The 23740-nt window shown below is 39.0% G+C and overlaps 2 protein-coding genes across 2 annotated transcripts; one reads left to right on the forward strand and one right to left on the reverse strand.

Annotated features, from left to right (window-relative positions):
- Positions 1–816: 816 nt before the first annotated feature.
- On the reverse strand, positions 817–17388 carry KCNJ2 (potassium inwardly rectifying channel subfamily J member 2). The gene is made up of 2 exons (XM_008011959.3): positions 17219–17388; positions 817–12059 (listed from the first exon to the last, which is right to left on the reverse strand). Exon 2 carries the CDS (start codon positions 11841–11843, stop codon positions 10560–10562), a length of 1284 nt encoding a protein of 427 aa, XP_008010150.1. The 5' UTR covers positions 11844–12059; positions 17219–17388; the 3' UTR covers positions 817–10559.
- A 129-nt stretch (positions 17389–17517) lies between these two features.
- LOC140708777 (uncharacterized) lies at positions 17518–22822 on the forward strand. The gene has a single exon (XM_073005570.1). The coding sequence runs from the start codon at positions 17521–17523 to the stop codon at positions 18082–18084; it is 564 nt and encodes a 187-aa protein (XP_072861671.1). The 5' UTR covers positions 17518–17520; the 3' UTR covers positions 18085–22822.
- Positions 22823–23740: the final 918 nt, after the last annotated feature.

Here is a 23740-nt window from a genome sequence, read left to right on the forward strand (position 1 = left end):
TCATTTAAGTAAAATTTTCCCACCTTAAACAGCCAAGGACGTTTTCCAGTTCCATTATTTTTCTTTCTTTCTTTCTTTCTTTCTTTCTTTCTTTCTTTCTTTCTTTCTTTCTTTCTTTCTTTCTTTCTTTCTTTCTTTCTTTTTTTTTTTTTTTTTTTGCAAGCATGTAACTGGTTTCAGTAAGCATTTAAGAAACATGGCCAGTCTAGTTTTACAAACAACACTAGCTGAACCAGCCACATTTTTTACCTGCAGGCTGCCAGCTTTCCAAAAAGGGAAAAATCCTTTCATATTTTACTTATACAAAAGACTTATTTGCCTTGCAGAAAGTCTCAGCCTTGGGTTCTCACATGTAGTCCTCCAAATCAAGAGAACAGACAAGGCATATTCACGAAGAACACATAGGATTATATTTTTGCTCATCGGACACACCTTGTACCTTTGCATTTTCCTTTTTAAGTAAATTCTATATTGCACTCAACTTCATGCAAATCACTAGCAGGAAGTAGCAACCTAAGAACAAGTACATTTCAAATCATGCCAGCACGCAGGTTCAGGATTGCCGTTTCACTAAAGGATACTAGAAAGAAGATGTGTCATTTTCTACAAGCAAATTTAACTCATCAGCCCTTCAGAAGGTATAAAGACCAGAGGCAGACCCTCTAAATTCTAAATTCTAAATTCTAAACCCTATAAATTCTGAATATTTCCCCTAGGTAAATATTGCAATGGGACGACTGTTGAGGTACTCTCCTCCCACCCTCCCCTATTGTGAAAGAAGCTGTTTATTGCAAGTAGCAACAGGATTTCTTTAAAAAAGGATTTTGTTGCCCTTCTCTGCTAATTGCTTTTTTGGCATTCTCCTGTCCACCTCTTTTTATTATCCTGCAAAATGATCATAAACCTATAGAATGTTTTAGACTACAAATGCCAAAAGGCAGAGCAATTTCAGTAAGCCTGGTGAACCCAGATGGCCTGATATGAAGATCCCCTGGAAATAGACTTTGTTAGAAAAGACTCCACATGCAGACGTCAAATGTGAACCAGGGAAAGACAGAAAGGCAGAAAGTCTCACTCCCCTGTCTTGGTAAATCTGGGCCTCACTTCAATTAAAACTGAAGTGAAGACTCCTCCTTGAATGGTTCAAATGTCTTGAAATGGAAGGGAGAAATGAGCTGTAGACTGAGGCAAAAGTACATACTGTATTTATAATCGAACACAGCTTTTTATATAATTACATCCTTGTGCACTTTTTATTTTTGGTTCTTAAACAAAGTCACTCAGATGAAATTAAAGAGTGTGCAGGAGAAGGTGCTTCTATGCTTCCTCCAGTTTCTATAGCAACTCGGGGGCATCTTATTCAGCTGCCTCATTGACTGAGTATGCTCAAGTGATGCTGGCTGCAACTTTAGCGGAGCCTGGAAAAGGCAGGGAGAGTGCTTGGTTGACCTTATGGCCACCAAAAGAACTCATGATAGGACTGAAGAAAACCTCTGACATGTTAATTCAACTTTCCCTCATTTTGTCATATATGGCGCCATCTGAGACTGCTTTTGCCGAGAGTGTTTTGGTAGAAATGTGTGTATATTTGCCTTTGAAATTTCTCTATTGGTAAATAATCTGTTTTTATGCGAAAGTTCCTAATGCAGCTATCTATATAATGTAAAGAAACCTCCTATATACTATTCAACGAGACACTGTCTTTGCAGGACCAAATGAAGAGTTGCTTAACTGGGACTTTAGATGTAAAACTGTATTAGCAAAAATGTAAAAAAACAAAATCCAAGTAAAATGACAAAGTCTGAGACTTGATTCATTTGTTTGTTGCACTAGATTGAATGTTTGCCAAGGGATGTCTTTCTGTCCATGTGTCAGGACTGGGGAAATGCTGAGGCGAAGATGATTCACAGAACTAATAGGAGCAGAATATGAGGTCAGAGCAGTCATTTAGCAGGAGGGAGGGAAAGAACAGAGTTCATGGGAGCAAAGTCCTTACAAGACCAATTTAAACTTTAAGAAGAAATACTTCCAAATTTTAGGTTAAACATTGCATTAGGTAACCATGCTTTATTATTGTAACTTATATTAAGAGTCACTTCTGAGCACTACTAATTACAGCAACAGCAAACAGAGTGGCAGGCAAATGATAGAGAATTAAAAGTGTTTGGGAAGAAGGAAGAAAAGAGGAGAGAAGGGTAGAGGAAGGTAGGAAGAAAAGGAAGGAAGGAGGAAAGGAAGGAGGAAAGAAGAAAGCAAGGGAGGAGGAAAAAAGGAAGGAAGGAAGGAAGAGAGGGAGGGAGGGAGGGATGGGAAAGGGAAGGGAGAGGAGGGGAGGAAGACAAGGAAGGGAAACAAATAGGGAGGGAAGGAAGGAAGCAAGAAAGGAAGAAGGGAGGGAAAGAGGGAGAGAGGAAGGAAGGAAGGAAGGAAGGAAGGAAGGAAGGAAGGAAGGAAGGAGGGGAACATACATGCTATTTTTGAAATGTCTCTGGCTTTGGAATCTCTCTATGCTTAATTTTCTTACATTTCCCTAAACCAAGAAATTGTCATAACATTTTTACCTCACAATTCCATAACTTTTATATTAGTAGAAGCTTGTTTGGGTGTGTATGTTTGTGATCAGAAAGTAGTCTATCAAAACCAAACCAAATATACACAAACATTTAATTTTTCCTTGAGGGACTGTTTGACCTATAGAATTTCCATTGTAAGAGTAAAAAAAAAAATAGACTGTAAAGTAATGTATTCTGATTATGGCTGTGTGTCTATACAAGTATTATGTTTGTAAATAGCTGTTTTTTAACTAAGTTGATTTTAAGGTTATTGTTACTGATATATGGCTAATGGTTTCAAAAGCAGTGACTAGAAGGAGGCTAGGAGGGGAAGAAAATGGTATATATTATATTTTAAAGGTTTTACATATTTTAATTTTAAGATACTTGAAGTTGAGAAAATAGGTTTGTCTCACCAAACTTACAAATTAATATGAATGTTTGCAGATAATGTTTATCTAGAATTCAAGGGTAAACATCAAAACAAAAGGTAGAAGTTACCATCATGAATTAGAAAAGAAAGTGAGAGGGAAGGAAAGCAAGAGAGAGAGAGGAGTTTTTTATTTAAGCCAGGTAAGATTATTTATAGACATTTGAGATGTCCTTCCAAGTTATCATAGCAGAAGGTTGCTTACTTAATCCAAGTCTACTCTCTTGGTGCAGCATATTTTGTAAAGCCTCCTGGGTCATTTGAGCCAAATCAGAACCATTGATAATTAAACAACCAAACCATCTCATTAATTACACGTTCTTTATAGTCACTCATTGGTTGTTTTGTAGGACATGATATTTGCGATCTTAATTATCCAACTTTGTCACTTAAATGTGGTTCCGATTGAGTTCTGGATTTTTCTAAACATAGAATTTAACCTTAACCAAAAAGTTATAAAAAAATTGTCACAAATAAAATATTCAAATGATGTGCTCTGAAAACGATTCCCAATAGGGTGTTTCAAAAATACTTGAATCCACAGTGACTTCCCTGCAAAGATATTTAATCTTCCAAATGAAGATGTCCACACATGGAGGAAAAGAACCGTGAGTCTGTTCAGTGCCTAATAGACCCTAAGTACTCGGTAATTGGTAGTTATTGTTATACACAAACTTTTTATATCTAAAACCCAGTTACTTTTCTTAGTTTTTAAGACAAAATAAATATATAACCATACCACCCATTTTCTAAGTTGTGATTGATTGGAGACCAAGTTCATATAGAAAACTCTGAGTGCCCAGTACTACATAATAATTGCTTAACAAATTTTTGGTTGAGTTGAATAGAATTTTCTAAAGTCAACCTCCTTAATTGCCTCAACCTCTTAGAATATAATCTCGAACCTGAAATAAAAAAGATCTCCGAAAATCAATACAATGAAAATAAAACCCCTGCACTGAAGCCAGGTCGTTTGTGTGTCCTCTGGGCCTTCTGAACCTCCCTGCTATTACCTATGATATTAGTCATAGAGGATTATGTGATATCCTCTCTGATAATCTATATGATATATGATATATGACAAACTTATCATATATGCTATATTATATCATACATGATACAATAACCTAGGTCATAATGGGTTGTTCTGATTTATTTGACACAAAGAGTAAGAAGCAGAAAACAAACTAGTACTAAGGGACTTCTGGCAGTGGACAAAATATTAGCTGCAGGTTTCACGCTAAAAAAAGATTAAAAAGCATATCCCATCAGAAAGAGGTGCACATATTAGCTTGAGTCACATAAGGAAATGTTAAATACTATATATTATCTTTTGAATAAGGCAGATAATTGTACAATATTTTAGAAAACCATTCCTCCAAAACAAAACAAAAAATGCCCTTGAGGCGACAAATTTCAGTTAGTTGGAGAGAGCCATTTCCTAAGTCACTATTCACCATTATTATTCTGTTTAGTAACACTAACGTGCTACCTCTGGTTTACCTTGCTTCAATTCCTGCTTTCCGCATTCTTAACTAGTGGGTCTCCCCCTTTCCCCCAGCCATTCTACTTCTCTACTTTCCAAAGTAGGATGACCGACTCCCTTGGTTTGCCCAGAGCTTTTCCAGTTTCAGCACTGAAAGTCTTGCACTCTGGAAAACCCCTGAGTCCCAGGCAAATCAGGACAGTTGGACACCCAATTCCTAAGCCAGGCATTCTGATACTCTTATTCTACTTGTGCTGTGCAGTACTATCTTGTAATTAGATATTTCTCTTTTTATAAAATCATTATAACAACCCTCAGATAGTGACTAATCATTAGGTCACTCAGCTCCATGGTCTGAAATATTCTGAAGAAACACTGAGGTCCTGAAACAAGCTGATCATGGATTTGGTTCTTTACTTCATTTAAAGCGCATAGAGCTAGCCGTCCTTTATTTATTTATGTGTTTATTTATTCACTCACTCAAATTTGGGCAAACAAATATGATTTATTTAATCAGTTTTGCTAGCTTGAAAATGAACATTTCTAGACAGAAATTTGTTTTTTTCTTTGCGGGTATGACCTGGGAAGCTGCTGCTTCTGAAGGCTAGAGCTTGGAGGTCTTGCCTCACTTGTCACTCAAAACACAGTCCAAGCAAAAGGACTCTGAAATTCCACCCTTGCCTGTTCTTTTTGTATACGTATTTAATAAAATAAAAAATAGAGGCCTTTATAGCATGCAACTCACTGCCTAGCGTTACCATAACCGGTCTTGCTTAATTATCTCCATTGCCCAGAGGATTGTGTTACTCCTTTGGCTGTCATGGGCAGAAAGCAAAAGTGTGAATGTGGTCGGGTGCCTGCAGCTTGGTTAGTAACAGAACTTTGTGGTTTCGCCTGGAGACAGACCTAAACAATTCCTCATTAATTGAAATTAATCTTAAGTTTGAAATTTACCCAAATCCCACAACCAGTGTTTGTAATTAGTCTACTCCTTGTAAGTTGTTCTCTTCTCACCAAACATTAAATGAGGAATTTAGGAACAGGTTATGAACAAGGCAAGAATTCTGCACTAATGTATGCTGTGCAAACAAAAAGGATGTGTTTTCATTACTGAAAAGGATAAAAACTGAAAAGCAGAAAGGCCTTAAATGGTGAAGCTTTTACCAAGCATATGTATGAAAAGGAAGTGCATAGAGTAGTCGCAAAAAACCACCACCTAGTATTGAGTGGCCTCAGTTTAAGTCTCAGCACTAATAATTCATGTATGTACTTGGACAAGGTGCTTAACCTCTCTGAGCCTTAGTTTCTTCATTTCTTTAATGAGGATAATAATACAGTCTATTCCATAGAGTTGCTGTTAAGACTAAATTATTTAGTACTTAGAAAGAATCTAGAGTCATATTTGGAACATAAATAATAATTGCCATATTAAAGAAAAAATAGCAAGGTACAACCCATATTTTAGAATGCAAATTTTCTCTGTATTTCCAACCTTGAAAAACATTTATTTATTTCAAATCTGCCAGAGAAAAAGTGGCATTTCCTTCGGGACTACATATCCTTGGTAGCTTTGTGATCTGAAACGATATATAGTTGAGTGGATAAAACTAGGTTTAGATGCAGGTAAAACCGGAATCCAAATACTACCTCACTGATTCATTAGCTTTAAAATTCATACTCAGTTTCTTCACCTAAAACAGGGGTCAACACACTACTGGCCATGAGCCAAATCTAGCCCGCTGGCTGTAGAAGTTAGTAAAAATTTTTTGAAACACAGCCATACCATTTGTTTTCATACTGTCTGTAACTGCTTTCACATTACAAGGCTGAATTTGCATAGTTGAGACAAAGACCCTCTGGTTCATAAAGCCAAACAATACTTATTGCCTGGCCCTTTACAGAACTTATTTGCCAAGTCTTAATCTATAATACAAAATAATAACATCCTGATTTGGTTTCTGTGGCAATGAGATAAAAATAATATGTAATGCAAGAACTCTACACATAGTTGAGACTCAATAAAGAGTAACTACACATTATCACCCATTAAACAGAGAATGAAAATCTAAACTTCATAATATTTTTGGTTTTTTTTTTTTTTGCTAGTTTATTGGTCTTTTCTACTCCCTTTCTACCTAGGCTCTTGTATCCAAAAAAAAAATATGAGCTTGACTTCCTCAAACTTGAATTAAACTAATCTGCCACCCCACTGCACCTGTCTGTTGAGGCCATTTCTATGGCTCTATTCATCTAACCTCTCAGGGTTTATGTTCTATTGTTTGGGAACATTTACTTTATGGTGTTTCTAGAATAATCATACAGGAAGCCCAAAGATTCTTCCACCAATTTGTTTTCAATTTTTAATTTTTTTATTTAGAAATAATAAAATAAGACATAATATATAAAAATATGTACAATCCATGGTTTGTGCAGTACAATAGGAAGACTTTAGATACAAAAAGACAGCAAATGGGAAAATAATAACTATCACGATTGTCAATGGCTAGGATTGTTCAACTTGCCAGAGCCCAGAGCTGAAACTCAAAATTACTAGAAAAGAGATTCTACTTTGCTGAGGATTAGGGATGGGCAGGTAACTATGCCACACTTTTTTTTTCACCTGAACATTATTAGACACAGAGTGAAAAAGAACTCACTCTACTTCTCAGGACAAGCTTTTGCTTTTACTGAGTGGTTTATTATAAAATATGAAGTGACATTTATTAATTGTAAGGGAAATACGATTTACGGGACAGAGCTCATCAAATAAACATCAAGGGTTGGGGTAGGAGTGTATTGGGAAGAAAGGAAGTAAAGAGAAGAAAGAATGCATTAACAGAATAAAAACAAAGTAAAACAAACTTTTCTAGGAATTTGAAAATGACAACAGTGCTATAGTGACATCCTTAAAATGTCTGATTCAAGTATACTCTTAGAGGGATAGAAAACTACTCCTTTCTCAATAATCAAAATAGAATTCACTTTGTCTACATTTTATTTAAAAATAGGATAACCAGGAATCTATGGCTCCCCCCAAAAATATAGTGCCCTTCCAGATATGGGCAAAAATTCTTTAAAAGGGAATAAATCCTAAGTAAATTCAACAGGGAATCTGCTTGCAATAGAGAAGCAACACACATCTGGGAATCGACCCCAGATATTCACGGTGAGTCCCCTCCATCTGCATTCTAATGACATGTGTACACTAATTAAGGAGACCCAGTCAAGAAGGACAAATATTTTGAAGGTAAAATGCAGCAATCAATGTCGTGCATTACCTGTGTCTTGGCTCTTGACAAAAAAAAAAAAAGAAAGAAAGAAAAAATTGCCATTTAAAGCTTGTAACTGTTAAAATGCTAATAACTAGAAAAAGGTTTCAAATGAACAGTCCATGCTGAAATAAATAACAGAAGAACATAGCAATACGAACCTTATAAGGCTGGTATATATTTGCTAAAACCATGCTAACCCGTAGCATATAGGTACTAGCTCTCAGAAATTGCTGCACTGACATTATACTTTCTATGGCAATTATTTTTCTTTACAGACCTCTATTTACATTTGGCTTTAAATATGAAAATATCTGATAAACTTTATAAAATGTACACTTTAAAAACATAGCTTCTGCAAAATTTTCTTGAAAAAACAAACCTGTGCACCAGAAATTTTATATTTTTTTCTCTTTTTCAGAAATAAGTTGAAAGATTTCCCTCCCTCTTTCTTGCCCCCCCCATACCCACCCCCTTTCAAATTTCTCAAGTCTTTTTAAAGTGACAGCACTCTGTGTTTAGGGGGAGCCTCTTTTGTGGCCACCCCCGTTCTCCACTGTATCTTCATTTAATTTACATATCACTGAATACTCTTTGGTTTGATTATTTTCCTTTGCAAAATGTCATAATAGCAGCAGCTGAAGCCCTCAATATCCTCTCACTGTCAAGAACCAAATTGTTGCCTCTTCTGTAAGTTTTCTTGTCCACTCAATCCCCAATTCCTCCAACTCTTTAAACACCTTCCCAAACCTGCCTTAACATTTGGATCTAAAACAACCACTTGCTTAACATCTCTTTCTCGGTTTCATTGAAAATAACACCTCAGTTTTCAAAGCCATCAAATCTGAAGGCTGAAAACAGCAAAAATTGTCATAGTTTTGCAGGCACGGCATTCAGATATGGCTGTTCAAGAACCAGAGACCATCACAAACATCAGTTTACAAAATATGTGATTCTAGAACAAGCTGTTTTTTAATGGCATACAGAGATATAATACCATAAGAGAGTTGATTTTGAGACTCCAATTAAAAAGAAAAGTCAGTAACCCCAGAATTCACAAATAGGGAATTTTAAATTAAAAAAAAACAAAAAACAAAAAAAGAGTTCCATTATTGAGCTACAGTGAGAAGAAAAAAAAAAGTTTCTAGCAAGGCAGTCAGCCAGGCAAGCGAGGCTTCTGGAAAACAACGTGTCCGTCCTTAGTAACCTGCTCTAGGGCTCCACAGGAGACAATGCTTAGCTCACATTCAATCACAAGTATGCACACAGAAAAGGGAAACAGCCTTTTTAGACCATTATCTCCTTTACTTGTCATTACGTTGTATTTTTATGACTCTCTTTGACCCTAAAATACTGAGACATTTTCATTACTCTCCTCTGCCATAAAAAAAAGCCAAGTTTCCTCTTCCTCCTAAATACTTGATCTGAAGTGCTGCATCAAATTGGCTAGTCCACACCTCCCTGTTTCCCCCCTTTGGCATTCGCCGCCCTATCTGACACTGTCGGACTCACTCCAGACAGACTGATCAGAGGAACAAGCGTGGAGGCCAGGTGTGGCATCTCCTCTAAGGTGAAGGTGGGCTGGCAATGTCCTGACAGTCCAGGCAATTTCAGCAGCAAGGGTTTAAACCCATTTATCTTTCATGCTGGATGGCTCAGTTTTGAGAATGCCAGGATGCCAAGGAGGTCCTATGAAGATCTTATCTTATGAAATGAATTTTGGAATGTGCAAAAGGGAAAGCCCAGAAAAACGTAAGAGTACATCACCATCTCGCACACTACACATGAGCCTGGCCAGCACTGCCTAGCAGGAAAGGATGGATGTTGGTATTGTATGTGTGTGAATTTTACTGCCCCTTTCTTTTTCTTCCTCTTAAAATAAAAAAAAAGTTACATGAAAGGACAAAATTTTAAAAAGCACTACACTGACTAGACTCGGTGAGTATGATGCTCTATTTTCTGAATAAGGTGCAAAATGAACCGGCGGTTCAAGGTCTTGCTGAGGTTCAAAGTTATTGTCACTTGATTTCAAGGCAGCCCATGGGGCTTTGTTTTCTTTTAAGTGTAAGCTCCACTGTGCAAAAATATGCATTATCTTTGGTATTTATTTTAGGTAGTTTAACTTAAAATTTGAGATAACCCATTAACATCATGGAGGAAAAAAAAAACAACAACAACAACCCAGAGGCTACCATTTGGCTAGTGTTACATAATGCCCTTATGTAACAAAGAGAGAGAGAAAAAAAAATCAATTCTAGCAAACAAATTACTGGCCTCAAAAAATCAGGCTCTTGTTTTGGCAGTTAATAGCCAAATACTTGCCACTTTGAAGCGCATCATGAGCTTTCAATCAAGTTCAACACTGACTTTAAAATTACACAGAAGGAAAACTACACTGCAACAAAAATACACATTTGTGTTCATGTAGTTAGCAGCTTTTCAAAAATTAAGGCAGAGTCTTGCCTTTGTTATGCCATTAAAAACATCCTTGTTCCCTAAAGAGAAGCATTCTGGATAAATCAAATACCCAACCAAGGCTTGCCTGCAAGTTCAAGTTTTGGAAAAACACAAAACAAAACATAAAAACCCATAACTTATTCTACAACATCTATGTGCCATTGGGTCACAATGGAGGCATGGTTAGTGCTTTATGCTAATCATGGAGCTTACAGTCTTTCTTTGAAACCATTGTGCTTGCCTCAGTCCCTTGTGGCCGCTTGCTTGACCCATCTTGACCAGTACCGTCATCTGTATAACTGTTTTGGGCCTCTGACCAATAGACCATGTTGTAAAGTAACTATTCCAGAGAAGGAATCAGTCAGTCATATCTCCGACTCTCGCCGTAAGGGCCTGGGCTCTAGAGGTACACTTGCCTGGTTGTGAAGGTCTATGTCAGGGGGTGTGTCCGTACTAGTGCTTTCTGGAACTCCATTTTCACTGTCATCTTCCTCTTTGCTTGTGAGGGCAACTTCATTTTCATAGCAAAATGAATTCGCATTTGAGAGGATATATTTCTTTTCTGCTAAGTCTCTTGCACTACAAAGGGGAGTGTTGGGGACTTCGTAAGTTTTGTGGAACCTGGAATAGTCCACTTTGTAGTAGTGCTTCTCTTCAAAGAGCACAGGCTCATAGCGGTGGCCCCACAGGATTTCATTTGCCAGATAAGAGCTACGGCACTGTGTCGTCATGGCAGTGGCTTCCACCATGCCTTCCAGTATGACCACGATTTCAAAGTCTGCGTTGTCAATGTCCTGTTTACTCAAATCATATAAAGGACTGTCTTCGTCTATTTCATGGACTATAGTGATTGGGGACACCAGAAATATACGATCGATTCCACTGTCAAACCCAACATTGATGTCTATTTGATCCAGAGGGATATACTCCCCTTCAGAAGTGATTCTGGATTTGAGGAGCTGTGCTCGGACATGAGCTTCCACCAAGTGGCTTTTCCGAAGATTGCCCACTCGCCACATCAAACACAGCTTGCCATCTCTCATGGCAATCACAGCATTGTGACTGAAGACGAGAGTCTCGTTTCTCTTCTTTGGCTTTGCCATCTTGGCCATGACTGCACCAATGATGAAAGCATCAATGATGCAGCCCACGATTGACTGGAACACCACCATGAAAACAGCAATTGGGCATTCATCCGTGACACACCTGAAACCATAGCCTATGGTTGTCTGGGTCTCAATGGAGAAGAGGAAGGCGGCCGTGAAGCTGTTGACCTCAGACACACAAGCTTTGCCCTCTTTGGATGCATCCAGGTCCCCATGGAGCAGAGCTATCAACCAAAACACACAGCCAAAAAACAGCCATGACAGGACGAAAGCCAGGCAGAAGATAACCAGCATCCACCGCCAGCGAATGTCCACACACGTGGTGAAGATGTCTGCGAGGTACCGTTGCCCCTTCTCACCCACGTTGATGAACTGAACGTTACAGTGACCATCTTTCTTCACAAAGCGGCTCCTGCACTGTTGTCGGGTGTGGACTTTACTCTTCCCGTTCCCAAAGCCATTTGCAACTGCCATGGTGGCCAACTTCATACCGTCTTCTTCTGAAGAGACAATGCTGTAGCGGTTGGTTCGCACACTGCCCATCGCTTCTGCTGGCGACTCCAGTGCTTCTGCTTTGGAAAACAGTCTGAGTTTTTGCAAAACGCTTTGGAGAAACAGTTTTGAATGTTCGGTGAAGACACACACACACAAAAAATGAGGAGAGATGGGTGTCTCTGGGAGCCTCGGGGTTCTACCAAGGTCTGTCTGCTGACATGCAGAGTTACTTTAATAACTCAGCTGACATCCAGAGAACATGTCCTGCAAGAAAAGAGAGATTGTGCATTACAAAATAAGCCACTCTTAAAGAATTCTACTGTCTAAGACAATACATCCTAACAAAAACACATAATCAGGTAAAGATAAGTATACTTCACATTACATTATAAGGTTTTACATTTCTTTGTATCCTAAGCATGCTTTGTAAACCTTTTATTTAAAAGCATAAAGTCGTTAAACATAGGAGAGTTGTCTGTGACAGTTGTTCAACCAAAATGTCAGGTCAGGTCCCCTTTCCCTTATTTTTGGCCAGGGATCTAGAATATTCTATTTTTCAGGTCTACCTCTTCTCTTATTCTCTTCTTTGGCCTGCCCCACCTGCTACGATCCCTGTTAAGCAGATGAAAGACTGTCTGATCCCAAGGTTTGTCGTAAAATTTTTGGAAAGAGGACATGTTTAGAAATCTTCACGTGGACGCAGTATTGATATTCACTGAGTTGCATGTGCACTACGGGAGAATATGAGAGCCCCTGATGGCAAGGTTGAAATCGGAAGACAGACTCTTTTGTTTAAATGATATAACTAGCAGACCGGATAGGCTGAGGAAATGCTAGAGGACGAAAGTCAGATTCCCACCTACAAATATAATAGTGATGTGGATTTTGGAGTAGGCTTGATTGAGTGTATCCTGAAAACAGAGGGAACTAGTGGACAAAACCTCCTACGATGGTGAATACTGCCCCTATTGCTTATAATCATCTGAAATGGATTCCAGTTTCTGGATACTGTTTGGGCTTGCTTCATCACTTCTCACACTTCAAGCAACCACTATGCAGAAATGCCTGCTAAGTCTCTATTAGTGCAGGTAATTCTGGCTTGAAGACTTTGAAGATGCAGGTTTGCTCTGGGGGATAAAGAGCAATTCTGTTGCCTAGCAATAAGAGTCCTGAAATTCTCCTGAGATGGGGCTGTCATGTGTAATGACAGGCTAGGAAGTAAGCACCATTGTGCCGAAGGACCAGGTCTTTAGCGGATTGAGATAAGGCAGGAACTCATTTCATGTCAGTCCAATGCTGTGTTCTCTCAGACAGAGACAACTGTGTAAGGACAGATCATAAATGCCAGTCCGCTTACTTTCACTTCCAGCGCTGTTATTTGCTACAGGTTCCTATGGAGAAGGCACTCACCTTTACCTAATATGTGCAAATAGTAGTTCTCAGTTTTCTCCAATTGCCTCATTCTTCCCTAGGTAAGAACTATCTATTTACTTTAACTTGCCATCCTCACTCCTAAGAAACTATTTTCCTTGACTAACTAACAAAAAACTAAGAGAAAGTCTAAGGTGCTTTCTTTACCAAATGTGTGATAACAAAACTAATATAAGTTAGAACTGAAAAATAAAGCCCATCCTTAACTTTTCATACAACCAAATCCTTCTGCTATATTAAAGGGGGGCAATGAATAACTCATGAAAGGAGTCAGAGATTTGTTGATGCCTGATAATGAAGACTCCATTTTTTTCTTCTCTAAATCCATTAAGATTACACAGTTAACAGAACCGATTTCAGCCAAGCCAGCTGCAAACAAATAAAGCCATCCATTTACATTGTTTTTGTGTGATCCCTTAAAAAGAGGCAAGGTGCATTGCCTTTGAAAATGCCTTGTTACTGTCTTTTGACTTCTTCTTTATCCAAGTTATTATGCAAGAATGTGCCCCAACACATTTTTCCTGAGATTAGTCATCTATGAAAATTGCAATGTGTGTTACATTTTGGCAGCTTTTGACACCTAAATGATGCTTGGTTTGAAAGTGCCTTTGAATCACTTTATAAAAAGAAGTTACTGTGCTTTCTTAACCTTCCACCTGCTTCAATGTTTTGTCTGCTTCCCTGTGAAGTTTGCACTTGGACCAAAGAAACAAGAATCCTACCCCTCAAGGTTCTAGATCCTGTACATGGACAGCATTTTTCAATCAATTAGTTCATCTCAGTTGCCTCACATTTCTCAACAGACACAGACAGCAACACCACCAAACGCAGGTGTACATTTCAAAAAAAAGGGAGAAGAGCTTCATTTAATGAATGCTTTGTATTCTTGAGTTCTGATTGACTTCAGAACTTTGTATTATAAGCTGACACCAAGAAATTCCCTTTTCATGATTCAAAACAATCCTTCCTTGTGAGTTACCATTAGGGGCCATGAGTAGATAGTCTCAAATTTCTTCTGACTTATTTCTGTACTCCTTCCAGATTAAAACATAACAACCATATGAAATCTAAAGACTGAATTATGACTTTCCAAAAATCTTGACCCCGGGACATTTGTTTGAATTCCACAAATCACACAATACCAGCTTCCTATGAATAGCTTTCCACATTTAGAATCTTGAAAGTGGTCTGGATTGAGAGACTATTATTGCCTTATTTCCATTGCTAATAACAGATTTTGTCCCACATGTGGAGCATCATTTAGATATTTTACCATTTCTTCCTGGAAAGAGAAAAAGAGGAGTTTCGCTTTTTGGTTTGTTTTGTTTTGTTTGGCAAAATGAAAACTTTTGCCACTTCAAATCGATATGCCCCAAAACAGATTTATGTGTGTATGCATGTGCACACACATATACTATGTATTCAGACTTTTTGTGGAGCTGATTACATAGCTAAAAGCTAGAACCTGTCAGGGTTTGATGGGGTAACGATCTTAATGTTTCATGGTAAAAATTGCTTTCACTGTTAACCTGTTAACCTGCCTGAGCGACTTTAAGCGAACAGAAAACTTCCTTGCCCGGTCCTCTCTCACTAGCAATTACCAATTCGTGAACAAGCTGGGAAAAGCTATCATTTAAAAAACAGGGCTTACATGCAACTTTATTTCAAGCATATATTCAGAATAATGTTTTGAGATGCAATCAATTAGGAATAGATGAGAACACTAAGTGATACACATCCAGAGAATTGAAATTTGATTTGATGAACAATGTGTAAATTTCCCTTCCAGCCAAAATATTTAAGGGCCTAGATGTAAATTTCATGGACACAAATAATCATTTTTATCCAGGCCATAACCCATGATGTAGAAAGTATTTTTGGGAAATTGAGAGGTTACATGTGGTGCTGTTCATGTTAAGACTATTTATAGGCTGAGCCAAAATTAAGCATAAGCAATGGAAAAAATAGTTCAGCGCTTTAAACTTAGGTAGATGTTAAAGCAGAAAGAGCTATGGATAAATGTAAGGTCAAGGAGATCACATGGTACAAATGGGGGATCTAAATTGCTTTGACTTATAGAGGTAATACTTCCAATATGGTTTATGAATAACTAAAACAAAATCAAATGAGAGTAAATGTGTCCTGAAACACGGTCATGATGTGCAATGAATAAGAAAGTTTCTAAGGATAGGAAATAAAGATAGCAAAAGAAAATGTACTGGGCTGAGAGGTCTGCTAATGAGTGTTTAGAGCAGCTATTTCCCAGCTGACGCCATACAGACCAGCCTGAGTGTGCTCTGGGCACATGTTGCTATGTGAGCACAACTGCTAGGAAAGCAACCTCTTAGAAGCTCAATAAACATAAGGGAGGAGGAGGGGGAAGAAGGAGAGGAGGGAGGATACCCATCTATCTACGTGAGCCCCATGTCTAACATTTATAGTCAACGACACTTGGCTTGTAGCACTGCTCAGCACCTGCATATGCTGAAAAACAGACATGTTTGGTAAATAAAAATATACACTTAAAAAATTGAAACATCCAATCTGTGCAGGTAGCTCTTTTCAATCTTTCAGGCTACGCAAAAGTCATACAAGGACGCTACAGCTAACCAGAGATTCTGCAACTGAGGAGTCCGAAGGATGTAGAAAAACTGTGTTCTTTTATTTTTTTAAAAAAAGCAAAATTCACAAGAGTTTAGATCAAATATTTCTTATGGAGACCAAGAACATTAAAAAACAAAGTGTCATTAAAATATGAGAAAGGAGGGCAGGAAGCTAAGTAAAATGGTCTTGACCTTATCCTCACCCTTTCCACCATGCTTCAATTAACATCTCTTACCCCTTCTGAGCACCAGGATTTTTTCCAGATAATGGCAAATAGAAATGAAACATTTGGAAGTGAGCAGGAAAACGCTAACAAGTGTACCGATAATGTACATCAGACACACAACAGTGATTGGCGAGAGGAAATCTGGCAGCCTATTGATTATTCATGTGAAAAGAAAACAAATGGCAAAATGCAATATGGATTCTCTGCATATCCAAGGTTTTCAAATAACACCTTATTTCCTAACAAGTAAAATCTGAATTTATGAAAATCGTCAGAATGCACAGCCTTATCCTAGTGATCATCCTATGATATCCTTACCCAGACACAGACATTAAACTGCCCATTTCCTATCCCTGGTTTTTTTTTCCAATTGTCATGATGAATCCATGCTATGATGCAATCATTTTGCAGAATCAAGTCGTTTTGACTATTTTGCTTCCCTAAAACCACACTGTCTTCAAGCCAGGTATTACCATTATTACTAAAAATAACAAATTGATTAAGGGAGAGTGATATGTAATGTGAAAGTTTTGCGATCCTCAGGCTCAAATCCAACTCGGGCTCCCGCTCTTCTTTCAGGAAGGCAACTTTGAGACACTCACTCTGTTTGAAACTCACAGCTATACTTTGAAGCAATGACGAAAAAAACAAAAAACAAACAACAAAAAACAGAAAACAAAAAAACCCGCCAAGGATCAAGAATAGTGCTAAGTCCCAAGATTTGCCAAGGTTTAAGACCAGGGTTCAAGACGCACGCCCAAACCCTCAACCACGTTTTGTTTTGTTTTCTTTTTTTTTTTTCCCCCTTAGACTGAGAACCGAACACAGACACTCTCGCCCTTGCCTCCAAACCCAGTATCTCGCTACAGCTGGTGCACTGGAAGTTATGAGCACAAACAGATGCTGCAGAGAAATCTGTTTCTATTGCTCAACTGTTCCAAGCATGTCTCAGTATTTTTAGCTCTGGGGATGTTCTGGTGCGCACACAAACTATATAGGCATGATCTGGGACTCCGGAGCGTGGGTGAGCGCTACAGCAGTGTGACAGCTGGGCACCTCTGGAGCAGCGGGGCAGGGTAGGGTAGGGGACGGGGCGGCCAGAGTCCATTCCCCAGGACACACCGGCAGCGAGCGAAAAGGAAGAAAACACAGCAGCCCTTACCTGTTGCTGGCGCAGGAGCATGGGGACATGGAGTGGAAGTGGGGGGTACAGAGGCATGTAAGATCCAGTGGTTTGTAAAAAGCGAGTGAGCCAAAGCAAACCAGAATTCCCAAGACCCAGCCTGCCGGCGCCGGGAAGGCTGCGCGCTGGCCAGGGCTCCAGTGCGCTCTGCAATATCCTGGGCTCTTTTGAGGCGGTCCGTGCGACACCGGCTCTCCTGGCCCCGCCCCCGGCCGCTGCCAGCCAATCGCAGCGCTCCTGGCCGCGCGGCCGGCCCCGGGAACCGCGGCGGGGAGGGGAGGATGCTGCGAGGCGTTGCCAGCGGAGGGAACCTGCCGCCGCCTCCTCCCCCTCCACCCTCGGAGCCCGGCCGGGGGAGTCGGCCCCGGGCCGGGGAGAAGGAAGTTGCGGCCCAGCTGGGACAGCAGCAGGTGGGAAGCTCCGCGCCTGGCTGTTGCGGCTGCCTGATTGCAGCCTGGCCTTGGGCAAAGCTTCCTACTCCGTCTGGAGCCCCACACACTTCCCGGTTCCCCCGCTCGGGGGCCGCTTGCCCTGCGTGCTCCTCGAGGGGCCTGCGAGGTGCCAGCGCCGGGGAGAGACATTTACCGCCGGGGCAGGATTGCTCGTCGGCCCCGGCACGTCTCGCTCTCCCTTCCCTCTCTGCCGGAGCCCCTCGGCCCTTGGAAGCCCCCCGGGGAGGCTGCAGCGCCCGGAGAAGCCGCAGAGTCAATGGGGCGAGGGACTGGGGCGGGCGAGCAGAGCACCCAGGATTGAGACGCGCGCAAGTGCGGTCACTGCAGCGCCGCTTGGCTGTTTCTTCTCCCGACAGTTCGCCAATTACTTACAAGGAGCCTAGGCTTCTCTGAAGGGTGGACGGCTCGTTCCCTCTCGCCTTGTCCGCCCTCAATCTCTCCGCCGCCGCCCGGCACGCTTTGCTGATCTAAAATCAGAACAATTAGAGAGTAATGATTTTTTTGGAATAGCAACTCCTACAGACACTCAGATCTGCCCTCGCTTCAGCGCCTCCCAGCCCTCATTCCCAGCAGCCAGGCGAGATCGCGCAGACCCCTAAAAAGCAACTTGTGTTACCCGGGTCTGGATCCTGGAACTTTATAAACTAATCCGTGTGTGTGTGTAAACCGAAGAGTAAGTGCCTATTATTTCTGAGTACTTCGGTGTCCTAACGAAGCTTTGCTTCTAAAGGACAGGATATATTTTAGGAGTCTCCTTCCACTGAGTTTTTAAAATGTTTATTTCCTCGAGCGATCAAATGTGTCTTTTGTGCAGTTTTATTTAAACTTCGAAAGGCCTCCTTGAGTCGCTAAACGAATTCAGCAAACTAGCTGGTATTGTGGACGGCGCAGTCGGGATAGATTTTTGTGTGTAGGAGAGGTGAAACTGACAATTCAAGGAAAGGTTCTGTGCGAGTCCCCACCTCCCATCCTCATATCCACACGTGGCCCCTAGGAGGTGCTGGTGAAATATGGTTGCTTAGGTTTTGCAGATACGCACTTAATCCTGCCTCACCAAGTGTGCCTTTTTTCTTCGCACTGAACAAGGTACTTAAATTAAAAGGGTGTGCAAGAGATGATTCATTCAGTGTAGCTGCTCTGATAGCCAAATGGCGATGTGGTTCCAGTTAATTTGTTGAGATTATACTGTTCACCAAGTCCTGTTACCAACTCTGTTGCCATGAACGTGGGAATAATACCTGCCCCAAGGGAGGTCTTTAACATCTATTGTCATGTGTTATTTATAAACAGCTTGAATTAACACTGTAAAATAGATGGATGTCTAAGAACCTAGGCTGTATAAAAGAACCTGAGGTTAGACAAGATAACTCTATATTAACCAAAGGATAATGAATGAGTTCACCGCTCAGTTCAATAAGCTTCTGAAATATGCTTCCTCCTGGACTTCTAAGAAACAGGCCAAAACTTTAATTATCCTTTAAAACATGTTAAGCCTAAATAGAAAAAGGAAATTAATCACTTATAGATTTTCTCTTCTTTATTATGATTCAGTTGGTGCATCTGTTGGTGGCTAAGAATTTTCCAAACCATGTGAATTCAGAGAGGCAACACTTTTGTTGTTGTTGTTCCAGGTAATGAGCTCTTTTTGAAAACCAGTCACTCGGAAAGGGATGCCATTTTTATGCAACTTGGATTGAAATGGTTTTGCTTTAGTATTCTACTCTAATTAGGATGAATACACCACAGGCCAAAATAGTTTCATATGATAAGAAAATCTTTAAAGAAAGGAACACAGAGTTATTAGGTTATGGTTGGCTGTATAAATTTAGCTGGGCAGGGGGAGGAAGGTCATAATAAATGTATCCTGCTCTCTCTCATTAATTATCAGCATCATTCCCCCAACATTCTCTCCTCCCAAAGACTGAAGGATGTGCAGCAAAGCTTATTTCTTGAAGGAGAAGGTTCGGGAAAAATTAATGATTTTAATTAGAACTTTCCAATCTAAGTAGAATCATTACCTTAATTAGCTAAATAAGGAAGTATGAAGGATGAAATTTTGCAAATGAAATTTTGTAAATGCATGGTAGCATAGAATACCCCCATTGCTTCATTTTAAAAAAAGAAAATATAAATGTATTTTAATTAATAAATGACTTTTCATCATGTCCCTATTAGGAAAATTCTGTCTGCCAATGCTTTCAGTGTTTGAGTTAATACATCTTTTGAAGTGATGTGTGATACAGATTTCTGTATTCAGAGTCTATCTTTTTTGGCTGAATCAGGCCTTATTTAGCAAAAATCCCCATTAGTCTTGGACATGAATGCAATTGGGTGTTGGGATCCATCTGTGGATTAAATTTTTCCAAGGAAATGACAATTATGCTCTTACTGATTCTCTCCACGGTAACCACCTATAATATTAGAGCCAAATATTAGTCACAATCTGGATCTGCAGTCAGATTGTGAATAGCTGTGTGACGCAGAAGGTGATTGTTTCACTAGAAGCACAAATCTTTCCTTTGCATTTATATAAAGATCCCCAACAATTAGACATACTTTCAGACTTCCATTCACCATATATATACAGTTCAATTTCACACTGATAAAAGATGAAACGCTCCTGGCATTTGTATCCACTGGATACTAAAAACCACTTTCTAATCTTCAGAGTAATCATCATTAGCAATAAATAGTAAATAAATCGTTGTCAGATTGCCCGGAAATGTAGACAGGCTGAGTTTGCAATCTGCTGCTATGAGAACAAGCCACGTACTGTGGTATTTTAAGGCACTGTATGTAATCTTATTTATTGGAAAACAGTTTTGGCCTTAAGTTTCACTTACCACATTGGTAATATTTAATCTTCGTATTTTTAAATTCAGTGAACGTATTTGTTGAAATAACTACTTTGTGCTTTGGCTATATGCTAGGTGAGATGAAAGACAGAAGGGTCCTAGGGGGAGCAGTACCTGTTCTTAGGAGTTCAGAATGTCCAACTGAGAAGACAAACAAGGCAGAAGTGAAACATTTAAATGATCAAACAACAATATAAGGCAGCTTATGATTATGCATTAAAATGGATCAAGCAACAATTAGAACAATAATTTTAGAGAGATTTTAAAGAATGGAATGAAGCAGGGTAAGACTTTGTAATGGAAGACTTAATAAATACAACATATTCCTATGTGTAGTGGTATCAAGGATGCTGAGAACACATCAGAAGATAGGAGTGTCTCCTCATTCAATTAATTTCCTAAATGCCCACTATGCCCCAGACCTTTCTATATACAGGTAATCAAGCATATACATTATAAGTTGTTTCTAAGAATAAATGTCAGTTACATGGAAATGAATGAAAGGAACAGTATGTTTTAGTATAACTTTTGATAATTACTCAATATGATTATAATAAACATAAGCTCTTTCATTTTTTACCTGTAATACAGTAGGCCTATCAGGGCACAGTAGAGCCTTTTCTCCTGCATTAAATGACCCTAGACGAAGCTTATTTAAGCCTTTCTGCTTGTTTTTCCTTCTCCATCAATGTGAGCCTTCCGTTCTCATTTTTGCTTCTGATAATGTGCCTTGGATCTGTCAGGCTGTCACCATGCTCTGCCTAATTTGTTGATTCTAATCTGTGCTGGGCTGATAAATTATGTAACCAAGGTTGCTAAAGTAATGTAAAAGCAAATATGATTTAACATATCTAAAGATGCATTTTTGAAATAGTATGAGCAGATGCTGAATTTGGAGTTACCTTCACTTGCTCAACCTCCTTTTCGGGTAAAAAAGCTTCAGGATTTGGATTGATGGCATCTATTTTGCTTCTCAGAGCATTTAAATGGCTTGGTCTTTGTATTTGCTGTTATAAATAGCTGAGGAAAACTTCTGAGTAAGTGAGATACCTGTGTGTTTGCAACTATCCATATGTTTATATGTATACATAAAACAAAATCATCTACTCATTTATTGAGAAAATATTTGAGTGCTTACTTTATCCATTTATTATTATGACCTTCATTTTCCATCAAATGTGTTAAAACCCAAAACAATAAGTGGCGCTGTTCTTTAAGAAGCTCACACTTCCAGAGCCTCCATGTTATTAATTAGTAAATTAACTCTTCTGTCATGCTCTGGAAGACGTCATTTATCTCACATGAGTGAGACAAGTACACTCTGAAAATACCATATTCATTTTAGGGCCAGACCCTACGTTACTGTGTTTCTCGATTCCATGATTACAATGATCATTTCATCTGTGTTTTCTGGGATGCATTAGGTCTCCCAAAGGTAATAAGTTTACAGCTTCGGTTTACCCTCTATAACCACAGATAGCAGTTCCTTAGATCAGGTAGCCTTGCCGTAAGCGCAGGTCATCGGTTAGAAGAGGTGCCAGCTGAGAAAATATCAATCATTATGCACAGACTCATCATTGCTACTGGGAAAAGGCAAGCCTTATAACTGGAAGGGTATAGTATCATCATTTAATCATAGTAATCAAGCAGTAATAAGAAGACTAATAATCAGCTAGGCTGTATGGAGGGTTTTCCAGGAAACAAACACTGCTTTTGTGCTTTACAGGATGTGCTATTCTGATATTCTGTATTGCACGTACATTTGCATGGGAAAATAATGAAGAGGGGGAAGATAGGAAGGAAGGAGGAAGTAGAGGAGACAAGAAAATATTCATTAGAAATTATTGGTTCCAAAGGAGACACAAACACGTTCAGTAGCCACCAGGGAAAGTGAGACTGCCACCAGCATCCATAGTCCCCCTCTACAGCACAGTAAGAAATGCTTTTCAGTGCGAGGCGCCACCATCAGCAAACTGAATCTCATGTTTAAAACACCTGTAAGAATGTCTCTTTGCTTTAGTAATACATCTTTGGAAGATCGTAAGAGTCACGCAACTTGACTTTTTCCAGAACTTATAAAAACAAAACAAAAAATTAAAACAAACAACACAAACTTCAGATAGCCAAAACGAATCACTATTGTAGACATTTATGGAATATGCCACAAGCTACGAAGAAAATGCAAAACATATTTTGACTAACGTCAACAACACTGTAATGATACTCTTGAAAGAAAATGTACATACTTGAATGTCTAGATTTTCAGATGTGGGCTTTAAGAGTTTGTGGATTTTTTTTTTTAAAGAGTATTTTTTGGTATTTTAAAAAATTATTGCTAAAATGATGTATGTCTATTTTGGAAAATGTAAAAGATAAGCATTTTAAAATGTAGAAGAATGTAGGTAAATGTGGAAAATAATATAAATTCATATTCCCACCATTGAAAGATAACCATTATAAATACTTTGATATATCTTACTGCTTTTCCTGTATTTCTGTTTCTATTTTTAAATCTATGTTTTATATCTTTTAAAAATTAACATAATGGGTTTTTTTTAATGATGAGGTCTCACTATATTGACCAGGCTGTTCTCAAACTCCTGGCCTCAAGTGATCCTCAAACTCAGCCTCCCAAAGTGCTGGAATTATAGGCATGAGCCACCGCACCTAGCCTCTATAATTTTAAGATCAATTATGTCATATTTTCAATACATGAGCATCACACTTTTTATATCATGCAAGTATCTGTCATGCTTATTTGAAAGTGTATATTTTAATGCTCACATATATTTTATGAATTATAATTAATTCTCACCTATTCTTACACCTTTACATTCATTTTTTTGTTATTGTTTTTTTACCCTTACAAGTATGCATTTACCTGGCCTTGGAGATTTTTTTATCTTCATATCTTTCTCCATTCGTTATAGATTTCTAGATGTACAATTACTAGGTCAAAGCTTATGAACTCTTAAAGGTGTTTTTTTTTTTTTAATGCAGATTTTTTCTAATGAAATCCCAATGGATTGAATCTTAAGGATGTTCTAAATTATGTGACTTTGCATAGTGGCTGTATTGCCCAGTGGGAAGAGGTTGAGCTTTGGGTCAACTTGACATGTGTTTGCAAACACAACTAGTAACTAGCCACTTACTAGTTGTGAAAGATTGTTATAGGAATTAGAAATAATAAATCT

This window comes from Chlorocebus sabaeus, chromosome 16 (assembly GCF_047675955.1).
Source record: "Chlorocebus sabaeus isolate Y175 chromosome 16, mChlSab1.0.hap1, whole genome shotgun sequence".
Taxonomy (NCBI): domain Eukaryota; kingdom Metazoa; phylum Chordata; class Mammalia; order Primates; family Cercopithecidae; genus Chlorocebus; species Chlorocebus sabaeus.